This window comes from Paroedura picta, chromosome 18 (genome assembly GCF_049243985.1).
Source record: "Paroedura picta isolate Pp20150507F chromosome 18, Ppicta_v3.0, whole genome shotgun sequence".
Lineage (NCBI taxonomy): Eukaryota > Metazoa > Chordata > Lepidosauria > Squamata > Gekkonidae > Paroedura > Paroedura picta.
The window spans coordinates 17,030,253-17,049,614 of NC_135386.1; the positions used below are offsets into that span (position 1 = coordinate 17,030,253).

The window sequence follows — 19,362 nt, forward strand, 5'->3', positions numbered from 1 at the left end:
AGCAAGATTGGAATGTTGTAAAATACGCCATCTCGTGGCTACACAACATATTACAAGAAAATCAGAGTCCAGTAGCAACTTTAAGACCAACAAAGATTTATTCAAGGTGTGAGCTTTCGAGTGCTTGCACTCGAAAGCTCACACCTTGAATAAATCTTTGTTGGTCTTAAAGGTGCTACTGGACTCTGTTTTTTGTTGTGCGACTTCAGACCAACACGGCTACTCATTTGAATCTAACATACTACAAGTACGCTCTTTCAGCTGCTGGTTCAGAAATCCCCGATAATTCAGGGCCAAATGCTCCAAGATGCCGGGAGTTTTGTGAATCGGATCCCAAGCCAGGCTTTTCTTTCTCAAAGCCTCCTCCAGGCTGGTGCCAAGGAAAAGGGGGAGATAATTGCAAAAACCCACACCATTTCTCCAGAAGTGGCTTATCCTCGTATTATTTATTTATTACATTTATATACCGCCTCCCCTGAGGCTCATGTCACATGTGCTATGGTCCCCGTGGCTTCCAGGGCCCTGCAGTGCTCTCCGATTGCTTCTGGGAAATGCCTGACACATTCATGGGCCTGAACGACATGCTGGACTCCTGCTCGAGCCAACCAGAAGCCACACATTGTGCGCCTGGCACCGTTTCACCGCGAGGGAAAAGAAACATGCTGAGAGCCCTTTCCGAGGTCTCCCCCTTTATTCGCACAGCTCCAAAACGAACTCCTTTTCTTTTTCAAGGCATGAGTGGGGAAGAGATTGCCTGCGCTCAAAACAAATCTCGAAGCTAATGATTCCGACTCACACCTTCTCCCTGGATAAGATTTTTAATTATTCTGGAGATAGCTGGTGCAAGACAGAATGCTAATTGTGGTGAGGACAGACGCATCGCGGCTTCCTACCTGATGACTAACTCTAGCATGGATTAAATGTGGAAATGGTTATCTTTGAACAGGAATGTAGTGATCCAGCAAGAAGGATTTGAGTTCAGGGAGGGATGTGTCTCAGGGGCAGAGCATCCGCTTGGCATGCGGTGGGCCTTGGGTTCAATCCCTGGTGTCTCCAGTTAAAAGATCAGGCAGGAGGGGATGGGAAAGACCTTTCTCTGCCCGAGACGGTGGAGAGCTGCTGCCGGTCTGAATAGATAAGACTGAACTTGAGAGACCAATGGCCTGACTCAGTCATAACAATATTTATTCCAGCACAGGGCTCACTTCTTTAGATGCAATAGAAAGAAGGACAATCATTTCCACCATAATTTTCCAGATCAAAATGAGGCAAAGGATTGTCCTTCTTTCCATTGCATCTGAAGAAGTGAGATTTGATAGTGCGGGAATAAGCACTGTTAGTCATTAAGATGCTCCTGGAAATTTGTTTTGGCTCGCATTGTCGCACCTGTGGAATTGTTCAACTTAAGCCACTCTGATGCCCTCCGATCTCAAGGAAGTAAGTCAAACCCATTGAAGCCCTCTTTAGATGTTACCACCCCAAATATTGGGTGCACATCCAATCCTTCCAATAGGTGAGACCCATCACATTAAGCAATTAGTCACAACACGCCTACTTAGCATGAAAGTACAGCCTAGGTGTGCATGAACACTGAAAAATCCAGTGGCCAGTATACAACCACCAGAGCTGGTAAAATATAACAGTTTCCAAATAAAACAAAGTTGGAGTCCCATGACACTTTTAAGACCAACAAGTTAAATTCTGTGTATAAGCTGACGTGGGCATGCACCCTTTTCCAGAAAGAAGACAGCCTGTTTTTTTATACCCCGCTTTTCACAACCCAAAGGAGCCTCAAAGTGGCTTCCAATCCCCTTTCCCTTCCTCTTCCCACAACAGACAACCTGTGAGGTAGGAGGGTCTGAGATCTGCTCGGAGGGAACAGCTCGAAGAGAACCGTGACTAGGCCAGTCACTCAGCTGGCTGCATGTGGAGGAGCGGGGAATCCAACCCGTGTCTCCAGGTAAGAGTCTGCCGCTCTCAACCACTACCTCCCGCTGGCTCTCAAGGGCTGACCTGAGGGAAAGACGAGAGGAGCATGAATCGGGGTCAGGGGATGGATCTAACTCGGCATTAACCTGTCAGTCATGTGAGTTTCGGGGAAAGTGTGTCACCTCTCAGCTGCTGGAAACAAGAGCTGCCGTCTTCGGCTTCCAGGGAGTGTTGCCGGAGGACCCCGTTGCTCGGTTTGGGCCTCTCGTAGTCCTGGTCCGGGAGCATGGCTTCCTCAGCCTCGGCCAGGTGCTCCGGCCGGTGCGTCAGGGACTGCGGGAAGCCAAACATCAGGAGGGAGGAGAAGAAGAGTAAGGCACCGCACAGGAGGAAGCCGGCCCACCACGCGCCAATCCACCGCGGGTCGTCGGGGGTGATGTCCAGCTTACCTGTGAAGGACAAGAACGAGGCTGTTGACCAGGGTGGAAGGGGGCAATCTCTCACCTCATAAGCACAGGAAGACATAAGAGAAGCCAGGTTGGATCGAGCCGATGGCCTCACCTGTGCTGGGATGAGAAACCTCTGGAGATTTCTGGGCCCGTGCTCCAAAGCAGCCAGGATCTCCGAAAAGCTCGCTGACTGATTGTCATCCTTACAACAGTTTTGTAAGGTGGGTAGGCAGGAGTCTTAGACTAAGGCAGGGGTAGTCAAACTGCGGCCCTCCAGATGTCCATGGACTACAATTCCCAGGAGCCCCCTGCCAGCATTCGCTGGCAGGGGGCTCCTGGGAATTGTAGTCCATGGACATCTGGAGGGCCGCAGTTTGACTACCCCTGGACTAAGGGACTGTCTAAGGCTCCTGGACTCAGTTTCCAACAGGGCTCTGATTCATTACCAGGGCAGCTTCAAGGCGTTCAAGCAAAATACACCCGTCCTACCAAGGACACCTGTCCTAGTTCAAAACCAGTCCTCTGCGACAACTTCATCATTTCTTTCCTTCACACCTCACCTTTCCCTGATGGTGACCCAAAGCAACTTATGCCGTTCTCCTCTCCACCATTTTATCATCACAACAACCCGGTGAGGTAGGACAGGGGGAGTGTGCATGATGGGCCCGAGGATACCTGGTGAGCTTCTGTGGCAGGGCGTGGATTTGAACCGGGCCTTGCCGGATCCTAATCCGACACCCGTTTTAATGAGTATCATGTATAATGTGCATTTTGGCTCTCGGACTTTGTACATTATCCTTATATCTGAATGTCACGTTGCTCCAGAATTCAGTTTTCAATCGTCATCGTAACGCTTTATTTGTAGAGTCACACTTCGACAGCGTTCCTTTATTTACTTGGGAAACCTGTTTCCCCCACCGTTTCCACGGTTAAATGTCTCCTCTCGCTCAAAAATGTGTGTCATTTCATTTCACGATCGATTATAAAAACACCGTGCTTTAGACAGCCTGACATCTCACAAAGGAGGGCAAACGAGTTGTTCTTTATCCTTAGCTGATTGCTTAGGACAAGAAGAAGAAGAAGAAGAAGAAGAAGAAGAAGAAGAAGAAGAAGAAGAAGAAGAAGAAGAAGAAGAAGAAGAAGAAGAAGAAGAAGAAGAAGAAGAAGAAGAAGAAGAAGAAGAAGAAGAAGAAGAAGAAGAAGAAGAGAGAAATGTCTGGTTGAGTAGAGGGGGGTACAATGTCCGTGTTGTCCCCTTTCCCTGCAGGAAAAATAGTCCCACAACAGCTCCGGTTGTAGGGGGGGGGGGGGGAAGCCTAGGGGGGAAGGAAGTGTTGCTGTTCACCGCCCCCTGCTGGCTACAGGAATAAGCACAGATTGCTCCTCACAAGGAATCCTCAAAGAAGTCCAAGTTCTATTTGTTCCCCTTGGCTACACGACACACTACATTACACACGTCATATGATAGATAATAATCATAATAATGTCCCCCCACAATCAAACTGGAGCCCCACGGTCAGGAAACGCCTTTTTAAAAGGCAAACGGCAGCCATGTGGAACCCCAGTTAAGAGTAGTCCTGTTTACTTGTTACACCCTGAACCGAACCGAATTTTCCGGTTTGCGCCCGTCCCTCCTTACAAGTCAGTCTCTCCAAATGGGATTGGATGGAGACGAGATGCTTGCGTGTGAGTTGTCAAAGAAAGAAGAGCGTTCCACTGGCGGTATTGCCGACTCGGGCTTGCAGCCGCTCTCCAGGGCCTCAGCCAAAGGTCTTTCGCATTCCCTACTCCTCCTTGATCCTTTCAACAGCAGATACCAGGGATTGAACTTGGGACCTTCGGCACGCCAAGCAGATGCTCTAGCACGGAGCCACGGTCCCTCCCCCCAGGGCCCTTTCCCCTCCTTCCACGGCAGCCGGGAACAGCGCCAAGCTGGGAAACATAAGTATGTCTGTGTCTATGGCCGAGCCAAGAGCCGGCAGCCGTCACACACCTGCTGGGAATGATCTCGGGGGAGGGGGGGGGGGCTGCCAGCCGAGCAGCTGGTCCACAGCCACCTAAAGCTCCCTGTTCCATTCGAGATCCTTTGGACTGCATCCAGAAGACACAAGCAGCGTATGAATCCACCCACATGCTCAGAGGCCCTGGTTCAGTGGTCCCGATCATCTGGGAGTAGACAGAGGGGAAGGAACACACCCAGGAAAGGCCTCTCTCTATAATGGCACCAAAATGTTGTTTCAAAGTGTTCAAGGACCTGGATTTGTGCCACCTTGGGGACCCTGGCAGAGGGGGAAGGCGACATAAAAATGTTTATATCAGAATACATCATGATTGGGGGAGCTTGGTCTGTTCAGCCTGGAGAGGAGATGACTGAGAGGGGATTTGATAACCATCTTCAAGTATGGTGCCATAAGGAGGATGGAGCAGAGTTGTTCTCTCTTGCCCCGGAGGGACAGACCAGAACGAATGGGATGAAATTAATTCAAAAGAAATTCCGTCTAAGCATCCGGAAGAAGTTCCTGACAGTTAGAGCAGTTTCTCAGTGGGACAGGCTTCCTCGGAAGGTGGTGGGTTCTCCATCTCTGGAGATTTTTAAACAGAGGCTCGTGCCATCTGACGGAGAGGTTGATTCTGTGAATGTTTAAGAGGGCGGCAGGTGACAGTGGGTGAGCGATAGGGTTGTGAGTGTCCTGCGTTGAGCAGGGGGTTGGACTAGATGACCCAGGAGGTCCCTTCCAATTCTATGATTCTATGATTCTATGATCCATTGGAAGAAAGAGGGCACCATGAAACATGTATTAGGGGAAACCACGGTGCCCCACGGGTACCACTTTGAGGATCAATGCTTGAGCGGAACATGAAATCTTTGGCCCCTTTCAGGCAGATTTCGTACTCTGTTTCCGTAGTAAGTTGCTAATGGGTTTTTTTCTCACAATTATTGGGCCACGTAACGGAAACTGTGCCTCCCGTTCAACTTCCTTCAGTGGGCCTCCCCCCTTCTCTCTCCCTTCCTGGCTCCAATCCGGACCACCCAGATCCTGCTTCTCGCTACTCACGAGAAAAGTTGGCTTACTTGTGTCGATGAAGACAGCATCCACGTAGATTTTGGTACAGAACGAGCCCAAGATGAAGCCACAGGCAGGCCCAAACACCAGCATTGTAAACAAGATCCCTGCAAGGAGAAATGAAGCAGACAGGGAGGTTAAGTGAGAAGCTCAAGGTCTGGGACGCATCCTGAAACTGGAGTCTACGATGTGCAAAGCCGGTCGGGATCCAGGAGGTCTCCTCTTACGTTCTGTTGAAGGCCTCGGCCTCAATGCCCTGGGTAGCCAACAGATGCAAATATTTATTCTAAAAACGACATTAAAACCGAATAATCAAAGCCTGTGCCATATTACACGTACAGTTTCAATGGCTGCTCATGGCATGACCCTAAACCAGGGGTAGTCAAACTGCGGCCCTCCAGATGTCCATGGACTACAATTCCCATGAGCCCCTGCCCTAAACCATGTGCCAACATTGAGACTGTATGGGCAGTATTGGAGAGACTCTGATTCGTTGGTTTGAATGTTGTTTTTAATCTTTAGAATGAATGTTTGTATTTTCATTTTAATTTGTTTTGTTGCTCGGCCTTTGGGTTGGGTTTTTGTTCCCTTTTTGTTTTTCATCTGACCACAGTGTGAGTCAGGATGTGGACTAGGATAGACCACTGGTCTGATCCAGCAGGGGTCTTCTCATGAAGACCTCGATCTCCACGCCCTGTTGTTGGCCTTCCAGAGGAACTGGTTGGCCCCTGTGTGAGACAGGATGCTGGACTGGTTGGACCCCTGGTCTGACCCAGCAGGGCTCTTCTGATGTTCTTAGGAAGGCCTCGGCCTCTTTGGCCTCTTGTTGGCCTTCTAGAGCAACTGGCTGGCCCCTGGGTGAGACGGGAGGCTGGACTAGATGCACCATCACTGGTCTGATCCAGCAGGGCTCTTCTTTCAGGGGTACCTTTAGGCCAATGAAGTATTATTCAAGGTATAAGCTTTTGAGTGCATGCACCCTCCTTCAGATACAAGAGAACTGTACATGAACATAAAAGCAGATACCTTGACTAAAACATCGTTGATCTTAAAGGTGCCCCTTGGCTTTCATTCTGCTGCTCCAGACCAACACGGTGCCCCACCTGAATCCATCCACATAAGTGTCCATTCACATGAAAGCTTACACCTTGAATAAAACTCGAATAAAACTTGGTCTTCAAGGTATCCATGCCCACAAACTTTGTTCTGCTGCTTCAGATCAACACAGCCACCCTACTTGCCCTTACTGTTGCTCTGAGATTCCCTCTGAGAGTCACATCACTGCTGCCATTTCAAGCAAGGATAAATAGATAAAGACAGAGGCAGACCGATGAAATTGTAGGTTACTGGGCTAGTCCACCGGGGAAACCTCAGCCTCTAGTTTTACCACTAGATGGCGCTGGGGGCCAAAGCCAGGACCTGAAAAGATGCTTAAGAAAACTATTAACATTTATTGACGGTGAGGAAGGAGCGTTTAGCAATTTAATTACTACACAGCCCCGCCGGAGAGCCCTTGGCAGGCATCTTTGCTGCAATCCTCGCAACAGCACAGCGAGGTGGGTCGATATTAAATCTCACCTACTGCACAGCAGGAAGGCCACTTCACCTAAATATGACACGGTAACAACGTGAAGTGCAGGACCACGGCCTGCGTGGAGAAGGGGCTGGAGCCCTGCTCTGTTTTCCCAGCCAAAAACAGCCCAGAGTGGGGATGGGATTAGGCCTGTTGGAATAGCGTTGCCAACCTCCAGGTGGGGCCTGTAGATCTTCCAGAATTACCACCGGCCCCCAGACGGCAGAGAAAATGCCAGCTTTAGAGGGTAAGCTGATGTCCTTCCTCTCCCCAAACCAAGCGCACATTTGTCTTGTCAAAAGAAAGCACCAACACGTGTTCGCTTTACAAATGAAGCCAGGCCCCAGGCCCCGGAAGAATGTGGGGCTTGCATCGCATGTTGGGATGTACATGTATCGACTGCAGTGTGAGAATTGTGAGAATGAAGCAGATGAGGCCTGCATTTGTGGCAACTTGTGAACAGGGCTAAAGATGAAAACAGAAAGAGCGGCAGATGACACGCCTCCCTGGCCCAGGTGGCCCAGGCGGTCTCAATCTCAACCAGCCCTGGGTAGGGCTTAGATGGGAGACCGCTAGGAAAGCCAGGGTTCCTATGCAGAGGCAGGCAAGGGCAAACAGCCTCTGAACATCTCTTGCCTTGAAAATCTCACGAGGGGGTCAGCATAAGTCAGCTGCAAATTGACGACCCTTTGCACAGACACGCAGAATGTCCCCCTCCCCAGGCCTAGCGGGAGAAGCCTTCAATTTTCAGAAAACCCAGCCTCCAGGTAGAGGGAACGGCCACCCCTCGCCCACACCACTTAATCCCCAAAGCCTGCTTGCCCCACATTTCCTCCCGGCCACTGTGGATCTGGCCAGGGGGTGGGTCTCCTGCCCAGAGGGATTAGTGAGATGTATAACCGGGATGCCCCCCGTGCCGTGCCACAGAAGAGCGGGTGGGCTTCGGTGGGAACAGATTCCTGCCGCCTACAAGCATCGGGCACTGTTCCTTCTTGCTGGGAGCAGACCTGACCAGCAAGGCTGTTTCCCCATCACTGCATCCCAGAAAACCATGGGTCCACCTAATCCAGCATCCTGCCTCCCATAGTGGCCAGCCAGTTCCTCTGGAGAGACAACCACAGGGCACAGAGACTATTTATTTATCATATAGCGTGTGTGGAGTGGAGTCAGGCGATCCTGATGTGACTCAGGCCACATTTGCAGGTGGCTTCCCTGCCTCCATGTCATGTCATGTTCCCTGGAGGGAGCACCATCCCAATCCTTGGAGGTCTCCCATCCAAATACTAGCTGCAGTTGTCCCTACTTTACTTCTGAGATCTGATGAGCAATCCCGGGCAGAGCAGGCAATGCAGAACGGAACACGACAAAGCAGATTTCCCTCTTCAAACCCGTTTGCTCAATTTCTCTTGCTCCCCAGCCAAACCAAACCAGAGAAACATACATCATCTCTCTGGACGTTTTACTGTGAGGCGGCTCGGCCTCCTTGATTTAAGAGTTTTTCGTTGGGCTGCTATTAAAATGCACAAAATTTCCCCCTCTTCCCCCTCCCCTCCTCCAATTCAGGTATTGCCATAGCAATGGCTCATTTTGATTTATTCGGCTTTCTCAGAGTAAAGGGAATGTTAAAGCAACCCTGACAGATGTTGAAAGGGCCTGCAGCTGTTAATTAATGAGAGGCAAGGCCGGGGCGATTGGCTTTAATGTTTGGCTTTTCTTCTGGCGGGGATCAAAGTGCTCCCAACCAGGCGCTTGTACCAAACGGGACCCTGGTGGTGTGGGGAGGAGGGCAGGCAGAAAAACCCAAGGCTGCCAGATAATAGTAATTTTCGGCCACTTCCACGAAAGAGCGCCCATGAATAATTGAAACGGGATTGCACCTGGAAAGCAAGAGTTGTGACCGAGAGTGGTATTAAGCGCCTGTTAATACACTGAGCTGCCAGGAATAATTTGCTGGATGGTATCATGCTCCTGCACACATGTATGCATGCAGATGCTGGGTTTATGAAGGACCACGTGGTTGGTGCCTCCGGCCAGTTGCCTCTAGGCAACCTGGCAAGGTAGCTCGTTTTGAGGCCATCAGGACACAGGCATAAAAGGATTCAGTGCAAAGGAAGGTCTGGAGACCTGTGAGTGTGCGTGTCTATTTCTCTGTGATAACGCTGAATTCTCAACAGACCTGGCCAAATGCTTATCAGTCCTCCCAAAATTCTCAATAGACCTGCCCAAATGCTCATCAGTCCCTCCAGAGTCTCCACTATGGACCATAGCATAAAAATGACATGATTTTTCTTCCTTTATAGAATCCACACTGCAGTTTGTTTGGAATAGAAAACAGCAACAGGAGGCAGCTGAGACCTCTGGAATCCACCCAATTAAGCCTCATTGAATATTGCATTCCCCACCCCCCTTTTCTACCTGTTGGAATAGGAGATGGCTTATTCAGATTGATGCTGTTGTTTGTTTTACCTTTTGTCGAGTTGAATTTTAAAGTCTACGTTATTCATTCTACTGCTACTGCTGCTGCTGCTGCTGCTGCTGCTGCTACTACTACTACTACTACTACTACTACTACTATTTAAAGGGGAAGGCCAGGTGTTGTAAGAGGTTAGAATGCTGGATTGGGGTCTGGGGGAAATAAGGAAATCAGAGAGCACCTGTTTGCCATGCTGCAGGGGCCCGTTGAGCACCTGGCACTTTATCGTAACAAGATCGCAGGTGTGCTGCACTGTGTCTGAGAACAAGGTATCAGGATATTTGGCTAATATACGGGAGTGTTGCCTTGTCATAGCAGCGTGAGACCGACTGCAGTAAATAAATCTCCCAAGAGGTATCTTGGAAAGGGTAAAAACTTGCATTTATGCAAGAAGATCCAGTGCAAATTCAGGCTGCAGTTGAAAGAAGAGAGAGAGAAGGCTAATAGGTAAAGGTAAAGGTATCCCCTGTGCAAGCACTGAGTCATGTCTGACCCTTGGGGTGACGCCCTCTAGCATTTTCATGGCAGACTCAATACGGGGTGGTTTTGCCATTTCCTTCCCCAGTCATGACCGTTTACCCCCCAGCACGCTGGGTACTCATTTTACCAACCTTGGAAGGATGGAAGGCTGAGTCAACCTTGAGCCGGCTGCTGGGATTGAACTCCTAGCCTCACGGGCAAAGCTTTCACTCTGCGCCACAAGAGGCTCTTCAGAAGGCTAATAGACAGGGTAATTTTCCTATTACAAATGGCCACCTTGTCCAGTATAGTGTGTATGCAGGAGTACAAGGGCATTGTCTCGTACAGATATGTGTGTCTCTGTGGATGGCCATGTGTCCATCATAGCCACCTTTGGGGAGAAGGAGAAGGAGAAGGAGAAGGAGAAGGAGAAGGAGAAGGAGAAGGAGAAGGAGAAGGAGAAGGAGAAGGAGAAGGAGAAGGAGAAGGAGAAGGAGAAGGAGAAGGAGAAGGAGAAGGAGAAGGAGAAGAAGAAGAAGAAGAAGAAGAATCGCCCCTCCAGAGCTGACGTTTCTTCCAGAGGAACTGACCCTCTGCCATTCGAAGATCGGTCATAATTCTGGGGGTGGTGGTGGACTCCAGGATCCCCCTGGAGATTGGCAACCCTACTAGCCAGGCAACAATCCAACTGTAAGAACTGACATTGGTCAGAAGCCACTACAGGCCGGTTCTGGTCACTGGAAGTTGCACCTGTGTGCATGGCAAACGCAGCCAGCGTTAAAACAGACATCACATGGGACTGGTAAAGACAGGCCTCTTGCATGGCTTTTCTGCTGTGGCCCCTTCTCATTAACAGGTGCCCCCCCCCCATTCCACGTAGGTGAACAGGAAAGATAGTTCTGGTTTAGCTGCTAAGAAAAAGCCACGTAGCCCAACGCGGCGGCAGCAAATTCATTTTCGCGTCCCACTGCGGCTGCGTTTATTACTAAAGCAGTTTTTAAAAAAATCCATCATCTCTGGAATGATTTAACAACCTGCTCTCCATGTATGCCCCCCCCCGCCAATCCGGTAGTTTTCTTTCTGCTGGCGTCTCTCTCCAAGGCCCCCCGAATCAGCAAGACGCAAACGGACAGACCGCGAAAGAAAGAAATGAAGGCCAGCCTGAGAAGTGACAATGATTTAATAGCGAACCCTTTAGCTTAATATATGGTTGCCAGTGTTTTCCAATTAGCTTTCCTTTGGGTAAGCGGCTTTTAGGGGGGGGGCGGGGGGCGGAACGGAAGAAGAGACGAACAAGAGAAGGCGGGATTTTCGGAGACACTGTTGGCCTGGCAAATGATGCATAAATGGTGTACAATTTAATTTCTGGGGGCTTCGTTAGGCATAATGCCACCCTGCTGTGCTTTCTTCATCGGCCTCCTAATAAACTGATTACAGAGTAGCGCACCGACGCCCCGCGTGCCGTTATCCATTATTTAGCTTTCCGAAAAGATGATAATTAACCTGCACATTCTGCGATGCTCCATTATGGCCCAGACAAAAGCTGGCACGTGCAGCTCCTTCCCTTCGACTTAATTACATGGGCACGGTGCCAGGGCAGTGCTCGGGGAAAGAAAGCATGCACACACATACCCCCGATGTTCAGTCCCAACGAGGCACATGCCTCTTTGCGGGGACAGTGGAGAAGAGAGGGTGGCATCGCTCCAGGGCCGGAGGTAGGGATGCCAGACTCCAGATGGGACCACACGGAATTAGAACTCATCTCCAGGCAACAGAGAAAATGGCCACTTGGAAGGTGGGCTGTATGGCCTTGACCAGCTGGACTTCTTCATCTGAAGTCAAGCAGGGAAGAAGTGTGCTCAAAGGAGCAGGAAGTCTTCAGTTAAGCCAATCAGGACACTGGCTGAGAATATTTGGAACACAAATCACTGATCTAACTATGCTAAATACACGTCTCCTCTGATGCCCCCTGGAGGATATCCTTCATATGCTGTTGAATCAGGCAGATTACAGTGTCTGTGAATCCCAATAATCTCGACAGAAACTGGCTCTCCAGATGTCCATGGACTACAATTCCCATGAGCCCTTGTCCATGGACATCTGGAGAGCCACCGTTTGGCCACCCCTGCTCCAGAAGCTAAAATGTGGACAAGTTACACAAAGACAAGAGTCATTGGAAGTCTGAACTAATTGTAGGCAGAATATTTCAAATTGTTGTTATATTATCAGTGTGTTTATATTAGTTGCTACCCACCCTGAGACTTCGGGGAAGGGCGAGTTAGAAATAAAATTTATTATTACTATCATCATTATTATCATTATTATTGATATGCGGGAGGAGTATTCCACTGAGGTCTCAGTCTTCACCAGGTTCGATCCCCGAATCTCTAGGCATTTCTCAATCTGGGTTTGGCAACCCTCTACTGGTGCCCGCTAGAAACCAGGAGACCCTACTCGAAATGGCAAAGGAGCAGCCCCTGAGGAGGATCCAATGAGTAGCGGCAACAAAACCGACAAGCCGGCCTTTAAGGAGAGGGGGTAGCTGTGCACTGCGAAGAGGATCGGAGAACTCGGATGAATCCTCAAGCTGCCATCTCATTTTTTTCCACAGAGCACTGAGCAGGTGGTAGATGCCTTCTGAAATTCAAGTGGCCGTCCCATTTCTCCTATTCCTGTTTTCTTTCTCGTTCAGCAAGAGACTTGGGCTTGCCATCTGCTCACCAGCAGTGGGAAATTTCCCACCACCCCCAATCTCAGTTACCCCTCCCCTTTGTAATCTGAGGAGCTGGAGGGAAAAAACAACAACAACAAGGGGAACGGCATTGATGGTGACACTCTAGGATTTCGCCCTGCCTCTATGATGAAGACCATATACATTGGGGATAGATGTTCTTAGAACAGGGGCTATGCGAGAACTTCCCAGGGGGCCAACGGCCTTTCCCAGAAGTTTGGATGGCCTTTGACATCACTAGACATCACTGTAGCCCACTCCCTCTGTTGTTCTACAGGCCTACTCTCTTTCGTCACAATGGAAACGGTAAATCATGAGTAGTCCAACTGCGGCCCTCCAGATGTCCATGGACTACAATTCCCAAGAGCCCCTGCCAGCAGTTAGTTAGGACTCCCTCTCTCCTCTCTTTCTATACAAAGTTGTTTCTCTTATAAACAAAACTATTTAAGCATCCTGGTGCTTTGCATCTCTTGCATATTTAAACTCTGCCAACACATGTGTGGATCGTACACTGGTCACTGGATTACAATGGAAACGGGGTGGAAAAAATGCATGCATGCCCACTCTTCAGGTAGTCATCCAAAGTCAGAGAGAAACACTGCTCTCAGGGTCAGAGGGTCACAGAATGGCGGAGAGCATGAAACCCATGATTAACCATTTCCTTTTAAAAACAACATGCCGCTTGCTAGAACTTCAGCTCCAAATGTCACGGAGCAATGGTTGCGAAGGCACTCAAATAGATGGAGATTGCTACAAGGGAGTCGCTATTAGCACACTGCGGTTGCTGCGGTAACCACCACACCGAGACGTGACAAACACTTGGCCAACTAAAGGGCTCTCAAACTATTTATTTGCTTAAATCCTCCTCTCCAGCGAGAGTTTCAGAAAGGTCCCCCCCTTGTTCAAGTCTGTCTTCTATTGACAGAACAGACCGGGAGGTCGGTTACGGGCCCAGGGCTCATTCAAAACCCGCAATAAAAATCCTGGTGTGAATTCGCTGCAAATAAACTGATGCTCCCAGGAAACTGAAGGCGATGACCCAGTTCTTCAGAGACTGACCCAGATTCAAAAAAATTCTACAACTAATTTCAAAACCCCAGAGAGATTTTGGACTGGTGTGTTTCCAGTAAAAGCAGCTTACCCTATCTATGGATAGCCCGGGCAAGCCAGATCCTGTCAGAGCTAAGAAGCTAAGCAGGCTGGCGAGTTCCTGAAAAACTTTGCATCCTTGCCACAGGTTACTATAATTTCCTATAGTAAAAAAGGTAAAGGTATCCCCTGTGCAAGCACTGAGTCATGTCTGACCCTTGGGGTGACGCCCTCCAGCGTTTTCATGGCAGACTCAATACGGGGTGGTTTGCCAGTGCCTTCCCCAGTCATGACCGTTTACCCCCCAGCAGCAAGCTGGGTACTCATTTTACCGACCTCGGAAGGATGGAAGGCTGAGTCGACCTTGAGCTGGCTGCTGGGATTGAACTCCCAGCCTCATGGGCAAAGCTTTCAGACGGCTGCCTTACCACTCTGCGCCACAAGAGGCTCTTAATTTCCTATAGTATCCAGTCACAATTTCACATATGTTTGCATTGCAACATGGACTTCATAGTCTTTACAATGTGCACTGACCATGACTGAGCAAGAAATCATGTAAGTAGCCCTGGAAAGTTTTATTATTTTATTTATTTATTTATTTATTTATTTAGATTTCTATACCACCCATTTCTTTGCAGCTCTGGGTGGTTTTTAAACAGAAAGCTACATCTTACACTGGCTTTTCCTACCTGATGCACTGCTAAGGTTGACCAAACTGCCAATAATTTAATAGGCTTACCAGCAAAAAAGTGACCGATGGGCAACTCCATAGGGCATGGGTGGGCAAACTTTGGCCCTCCCAGTGTCCATGGACTACAAGCATTCACTGGCAGGGGCTCATGGGACTTGCAGTCCATAGACATCTGGGGGGCCACAGTTTGCCCACCCCTGGTATAGGGGATCTGGAAACCCCAGATTCTACCTAAAGTTTCTGGACAACACAAAGTTGCCATACTGAATTTACCCTTTTGCATCCATCAAGGTCAGGATTTTCTACTCAGACTGGCATCAGCCCTAGAGATGGTGGGAATTGAACTGGGGACCTTCTGCATGCCAAGCAGATGCTTTGCCACTGAGGTCTTCCCAGTCCCCTCCTGCCTGAAGCTGCCTTAAACATCACACCGTTGGTCTATCCATCTATTGTAGGAGATACCGGGGATTGAACCTGGCACCTTCTGCATGGCGTGCAGAGGCTCTGCCACTGAGGTCTTCCCCACCCCTTCCTGCCTGGTCCTTTTAACTGGAGATGCTGCCGGGGACGGAACTGGGGACCTTTTGCATGCCCAACCAAGTGGGGATAAGCTTCCTTTGTTCTCCCTGAAAGGGCCATTCATAGGCAAGGACAGGACTTCAGGTGGGGGAAAACAGTACAGAGATAAACATTTGATGATCGCTGACCTAAATCAAACTGATAATCCGAGGTTAGTTACGGTCGGTGATCCCCACTGGTTACGGAGCTCTGGGTCACTGGGTAAGAAAAGGAGATGAGCCACAGAACTGTCAAAAAAGGTGGCCTGACAGGGAAGAACTCACACTGTCAGATTTAATTTCCCTTGATCCTCTCTCTTTCTCTCTCTCTCTCTCCTGGGTGCTCGTTCTCCATCACATCGTTTTACACATCAGAGACAAACTGGGGGTGGGAGATGCCACCAAATCTCCGCTGACTGTAGGCCAGTGCTTGCATGAGACGGGGTGCTCCAGGGTGGCCAAACTCTGGCTCTCCAGATGTCCATGGAATACAATTCCCATGAGCCCCTGCTCATCCATTAAACACCTTGTTTTACTCTGTATGCTAATTTAACTGCTCACCCTCTAGCTATATGTATGGCCCAGCAAAACCATTTCATTGTATCTGAAGAAGCATGCCTGCACACGAAAACGTACAACTGGTTGGTCCCTGGATTCGAACTTTGTTCTGCTGCTCCAGTCCAACACGGTGACCCACCTGAATCTATCAACATTTCTCTGGAGGTGTTTGCCCCTTCAACAGTAAGGCTGGGCGGGAAATGGGCAGTCAAGCTTTCAGGTGGCCGTCGCAAACTGTCCCTGTCGCTCAGGCTTTTGAATTCTCTCCTTTCCCATGCAGAGTTTTTGGCCAGGGACTGGAAGGGAGCTGATTGCCATGCAAATAACCCCCCCCCCCACAAGGTCCCTGAAGCTGTCATCCGCAGGCAATTTCCCATTTACCGATGCATGTCTGGATGTCAAGGCAAGAACTCCTCCGTGAAGGATCCGAATTGGCACGTCGACTGGGTCTCACGCACTGCTGCGGTTTCAGCCCGTTGACGTCTGAGAGGAATGTGGCCCGCTTCTATTTTTAACGGCCGCCGCAAAGAGGAACTGCTCAGTTGCCCGTCTTTTTGGACAGATGTTGAAGAGTCACCAGAGAAGCTGGGAGAGTTTCCAGTGGAGATTTGGGTCTTCAATAACTAAGGAGGCATCTCATGCAGGTTCTTGACCGTGGAAGCAGATGTCAGTCAGAGCCTTGGTTCATGGCCCATCTTGAGGCCATCCATCTGAGCAGGATTTAACTTCAGCCGAGTCTGCTGGCGCCAGCTTTCCACACCCTCCAGACACCTGACTACCCGTGGAGGAGTGTGGAATTAAACCCAGTTCTCCAGATTACAGGCCGCCGTCCTTAACCACGACACCACACTGGAAGGTTTCTTATACCCTGCTTTTTACTACCTGAAGGAATCTTAAAGTAGCTTACAATCGCCCTCCCTCTCTCTCCCCACAACAAGCACCCGGTGAGGGACGGGGGACTAAGAGAGCTCTGAGAGAACTGTGATTGGCCCAACTGTGATTGGCGGAACATGGAAAAGGAGCAAGGAATCAAAGCCAGCCCTCCAGATTCGAATCCACCATTCTGAACCATGACACTATGCTGGCTCTCAAAGACTGCCAAAACTAACCCCGTGTCACAGAAAACTCACAAACCACTGTGCGCAATTTGTGCCATTTGTGTTGGCCTGCTAAATATGCATCCTTCACAGGTATGCCCACAAACCTGAATCTACCCCAGAACCACACACACAAGCCCTGAGCAATGACCCTGATGCCAAGGAGGTTAGCTCTTTCCACAAGAACGGTTTCAAAGGAGGCAGCATTAACAATGAGCATCCCCACACACACACACACACACACACAAATTACTCACACCGAGTTTTAGTTACACGTCCCTCATTGACTTTAATGAGGACCTCAGGGCGCGAGCATCAGGCGGCGTGTCCTGAAACGGAGTGGGTTGCGACGATCCCATTATGCCAGCAAGCTCAAACCATGCGCCAAATACGAGAGAAGGAGCCTGACAACTTGCCGTGAACAATCCACAGAAAGTTGAACGGAGGGGCAGAGAAACATTGGGACAAGAGTCCCCACATTACTCTTCATTTTATTTCATTTGGGATACTAGAATGGTAAAGTGGATTGTAATGGAGCATAATGAATAGTAGTTTATGTGATTCAGAATGGAAAAGTAGGATCTAAGGTCTTAGGAGAGGAGACCTAACTCAGAAAGGCCTGTCACTTGCAGGGAAGCCAGCGTGGTGACGTGGTTAAGAGCGGCAGCTTCTAATCTGGTGAGCTGGGTTTGATTCCCCGCTCCTCCACATGGAGCCAACTGGGTGAGCTTGGGCTCATTACAACCCTGATAGTTCTGTTCTGAGAAAAGCGGCATCTAAGAACCAACTCTTCTTCTTCAGTAATATCAGGGCTCTCTCAGCTTCATCGATTTCACAGGGCGTCTGTTGTGGGGAGAGGAAGGGAAGGTGATTGTAAGCTGCTTTGACACTCCTTCTGGCAGTGAAAGCAGGGTATAAAAACTAACTCTTATTCTTCTTCTATGTTTGGGTGGAGATGGATGGGGTTAGTAACAGGTCTCTTTGAATTACTCTGTTCGACACCTGGGAATGCATCAGCCATTAGTCACTAATCTTGACATTTTTATTCCTTCCACTATGTTTTTCGAACTGGAGTTGAACCCAGAGGACTGATAACCTTATCAACTCTGACATATAATGTGAGGAGAACATTCCCACGGGCACCTCTTAGAGAATGGCCACTTTGGTGGTGAAAAGTGTCATCAAATTGCAGCGAAACTCTGAGTAAACACACATAAAATTACGCCATCTGTTTACACAGGAACAAAAGATGCCCCAGGATCAGAAGGAATCAATACACAACAACTGCACAGCTCTGCTCTGTAGACCAAAGTGACCCACAAGGTTTTCAAGAGGCATTCAGCGGTGCTTTACCATTGCCTGCCCTGCACAGTAACCTTAGAATTCCCTGGTGGTCCCCCATCCAAATACTAAACAGTGCCGACCCTGCTTAGCTTCTGATACCTGACAGGTTTGGACCTGCCTTGGCCATCAAGGTCAAAGAAGACTCCCTGACTAAACTCCCATCTCTGGACGAAAAGCACAGATCATTCAGGAGAGGAAATTGGACCAATCACCAAGTCTGTTTGTTCCTCATTGGAGCAGGCACAATCTGAAAGCGCTACATCATCGGAACAACGCCTGTTACTGCTTGGAGCTGTCCAATGTCCTTAAGAGACTACTTGGCCTGATTTAATTGGAGTAATTTTTATTTCTGATTGGAGCTGTCCATGGTCCTGAAGAGGTCATTATGACTGAGGTTTATCTGCTTCCCGATCCTGCCTGTTCCTACACTAGAACCAAGTGGGTAGCCAGGTTGGCCTGAAGTAGCACAACAAAATTTGAGTCCAATGGGCACCTTTAAGACTAGCAAATATTTATTCAAGGCCTGAGCTTTCCTGTGAATAAATCTTTGTTGGTCTTGAATAAATCTTTGTCAGTCTTAAAGGCAGAATTTTCATTCGCATTGTGCTAGCTCTCAGTGCAGCGTTGACAAGGAAGCGACTCTCTTGAGCCACCTCACCCTTAACGCCTTACCCCTATCTATGCACAAGCTCAGGAATTCATTTTCACTCCCACCACTCTAAATGCAATACACCAAAGCCCCTTTAAAGACACCCACATCATTCTTCTTGGCACATGGGAAAGCAGAGAGGGAAAGCAAAGAGGTGCCATCTTCTCTCCACCCTTCAGAGACGACAGGGGTGCTATTAATACGTGTCCCAGTTTTATAACCGTGACTCATGATTTCCATAATTGCTTTACAAAAAAAAATGCTTAAAATTTAATCCAATATGGATTTTTATCACCGGCTTGTTACCGAGTGAAGTCACTCTGTTTCCTGCGGATTTGGCCGGGGAGCTGCCACACCAGCTCTGGCCCTTCAAAGGACTGGCAGGAGATGGGGCTCATAATCTACAGACACAGCTTGGACCTGTCACAGGGGAACACTTGGGAATATCTATTGCAATGTACACTGAGCAGCAAAGCTCTGCCTTTTGTCAGCTCGTGTCTGTTTTTTAGAGAGGAAAGGGGGAATGTGAAAGTCCCAGAAGCTAGAACTGCAGCAAGTAAGAGCACATCCTGCGCAAAATCACAGGAAGGACTGGCAGTGCAAGGGCCACAAGGATAGTCCTTTGTTTACTTCATTTAGTTTTTGACCCCTTGCAAGAAGGTTAAGATAGTGGTAAAAGAACATCGGAAGAGCCCTGC

General features: G+C 49.1%; 1 protein-coding gene across 2 annotated transcripts in view; it reads right to left on the bottom strand.

The window, feature by feature from the left end:
* Positions 1-19,362, bottom strand: part of SLCO3A1 (solute carrier organic anion transporter family member 3A1) — a 62,103-nt gene that overhangs the window by 17,695 nt on the left and 25,046 nt on the right. For both annotated transcript variants that reach the window (XR_013227395.1, XM_077317575.1), the window contains exons 3-4: positions 5,452-5,550; positions 2,112-2,378 (exon numbers count right to left, since the gene is read on the bottom strand). Coding sequence is in view for 1 of the 2 variants with exons in the window: in XM_077317575.1 (XP_077173690.1) it covers positions 2,112-2,378; positions 5,452-5,550 (366 nt within the window). In the remaining variant the exon portion in view is untranslated. The remainder of the gene's footprint in view (positions 1-2,111; positions 2,379-5,451; positions 5,551-19,362) is intronic.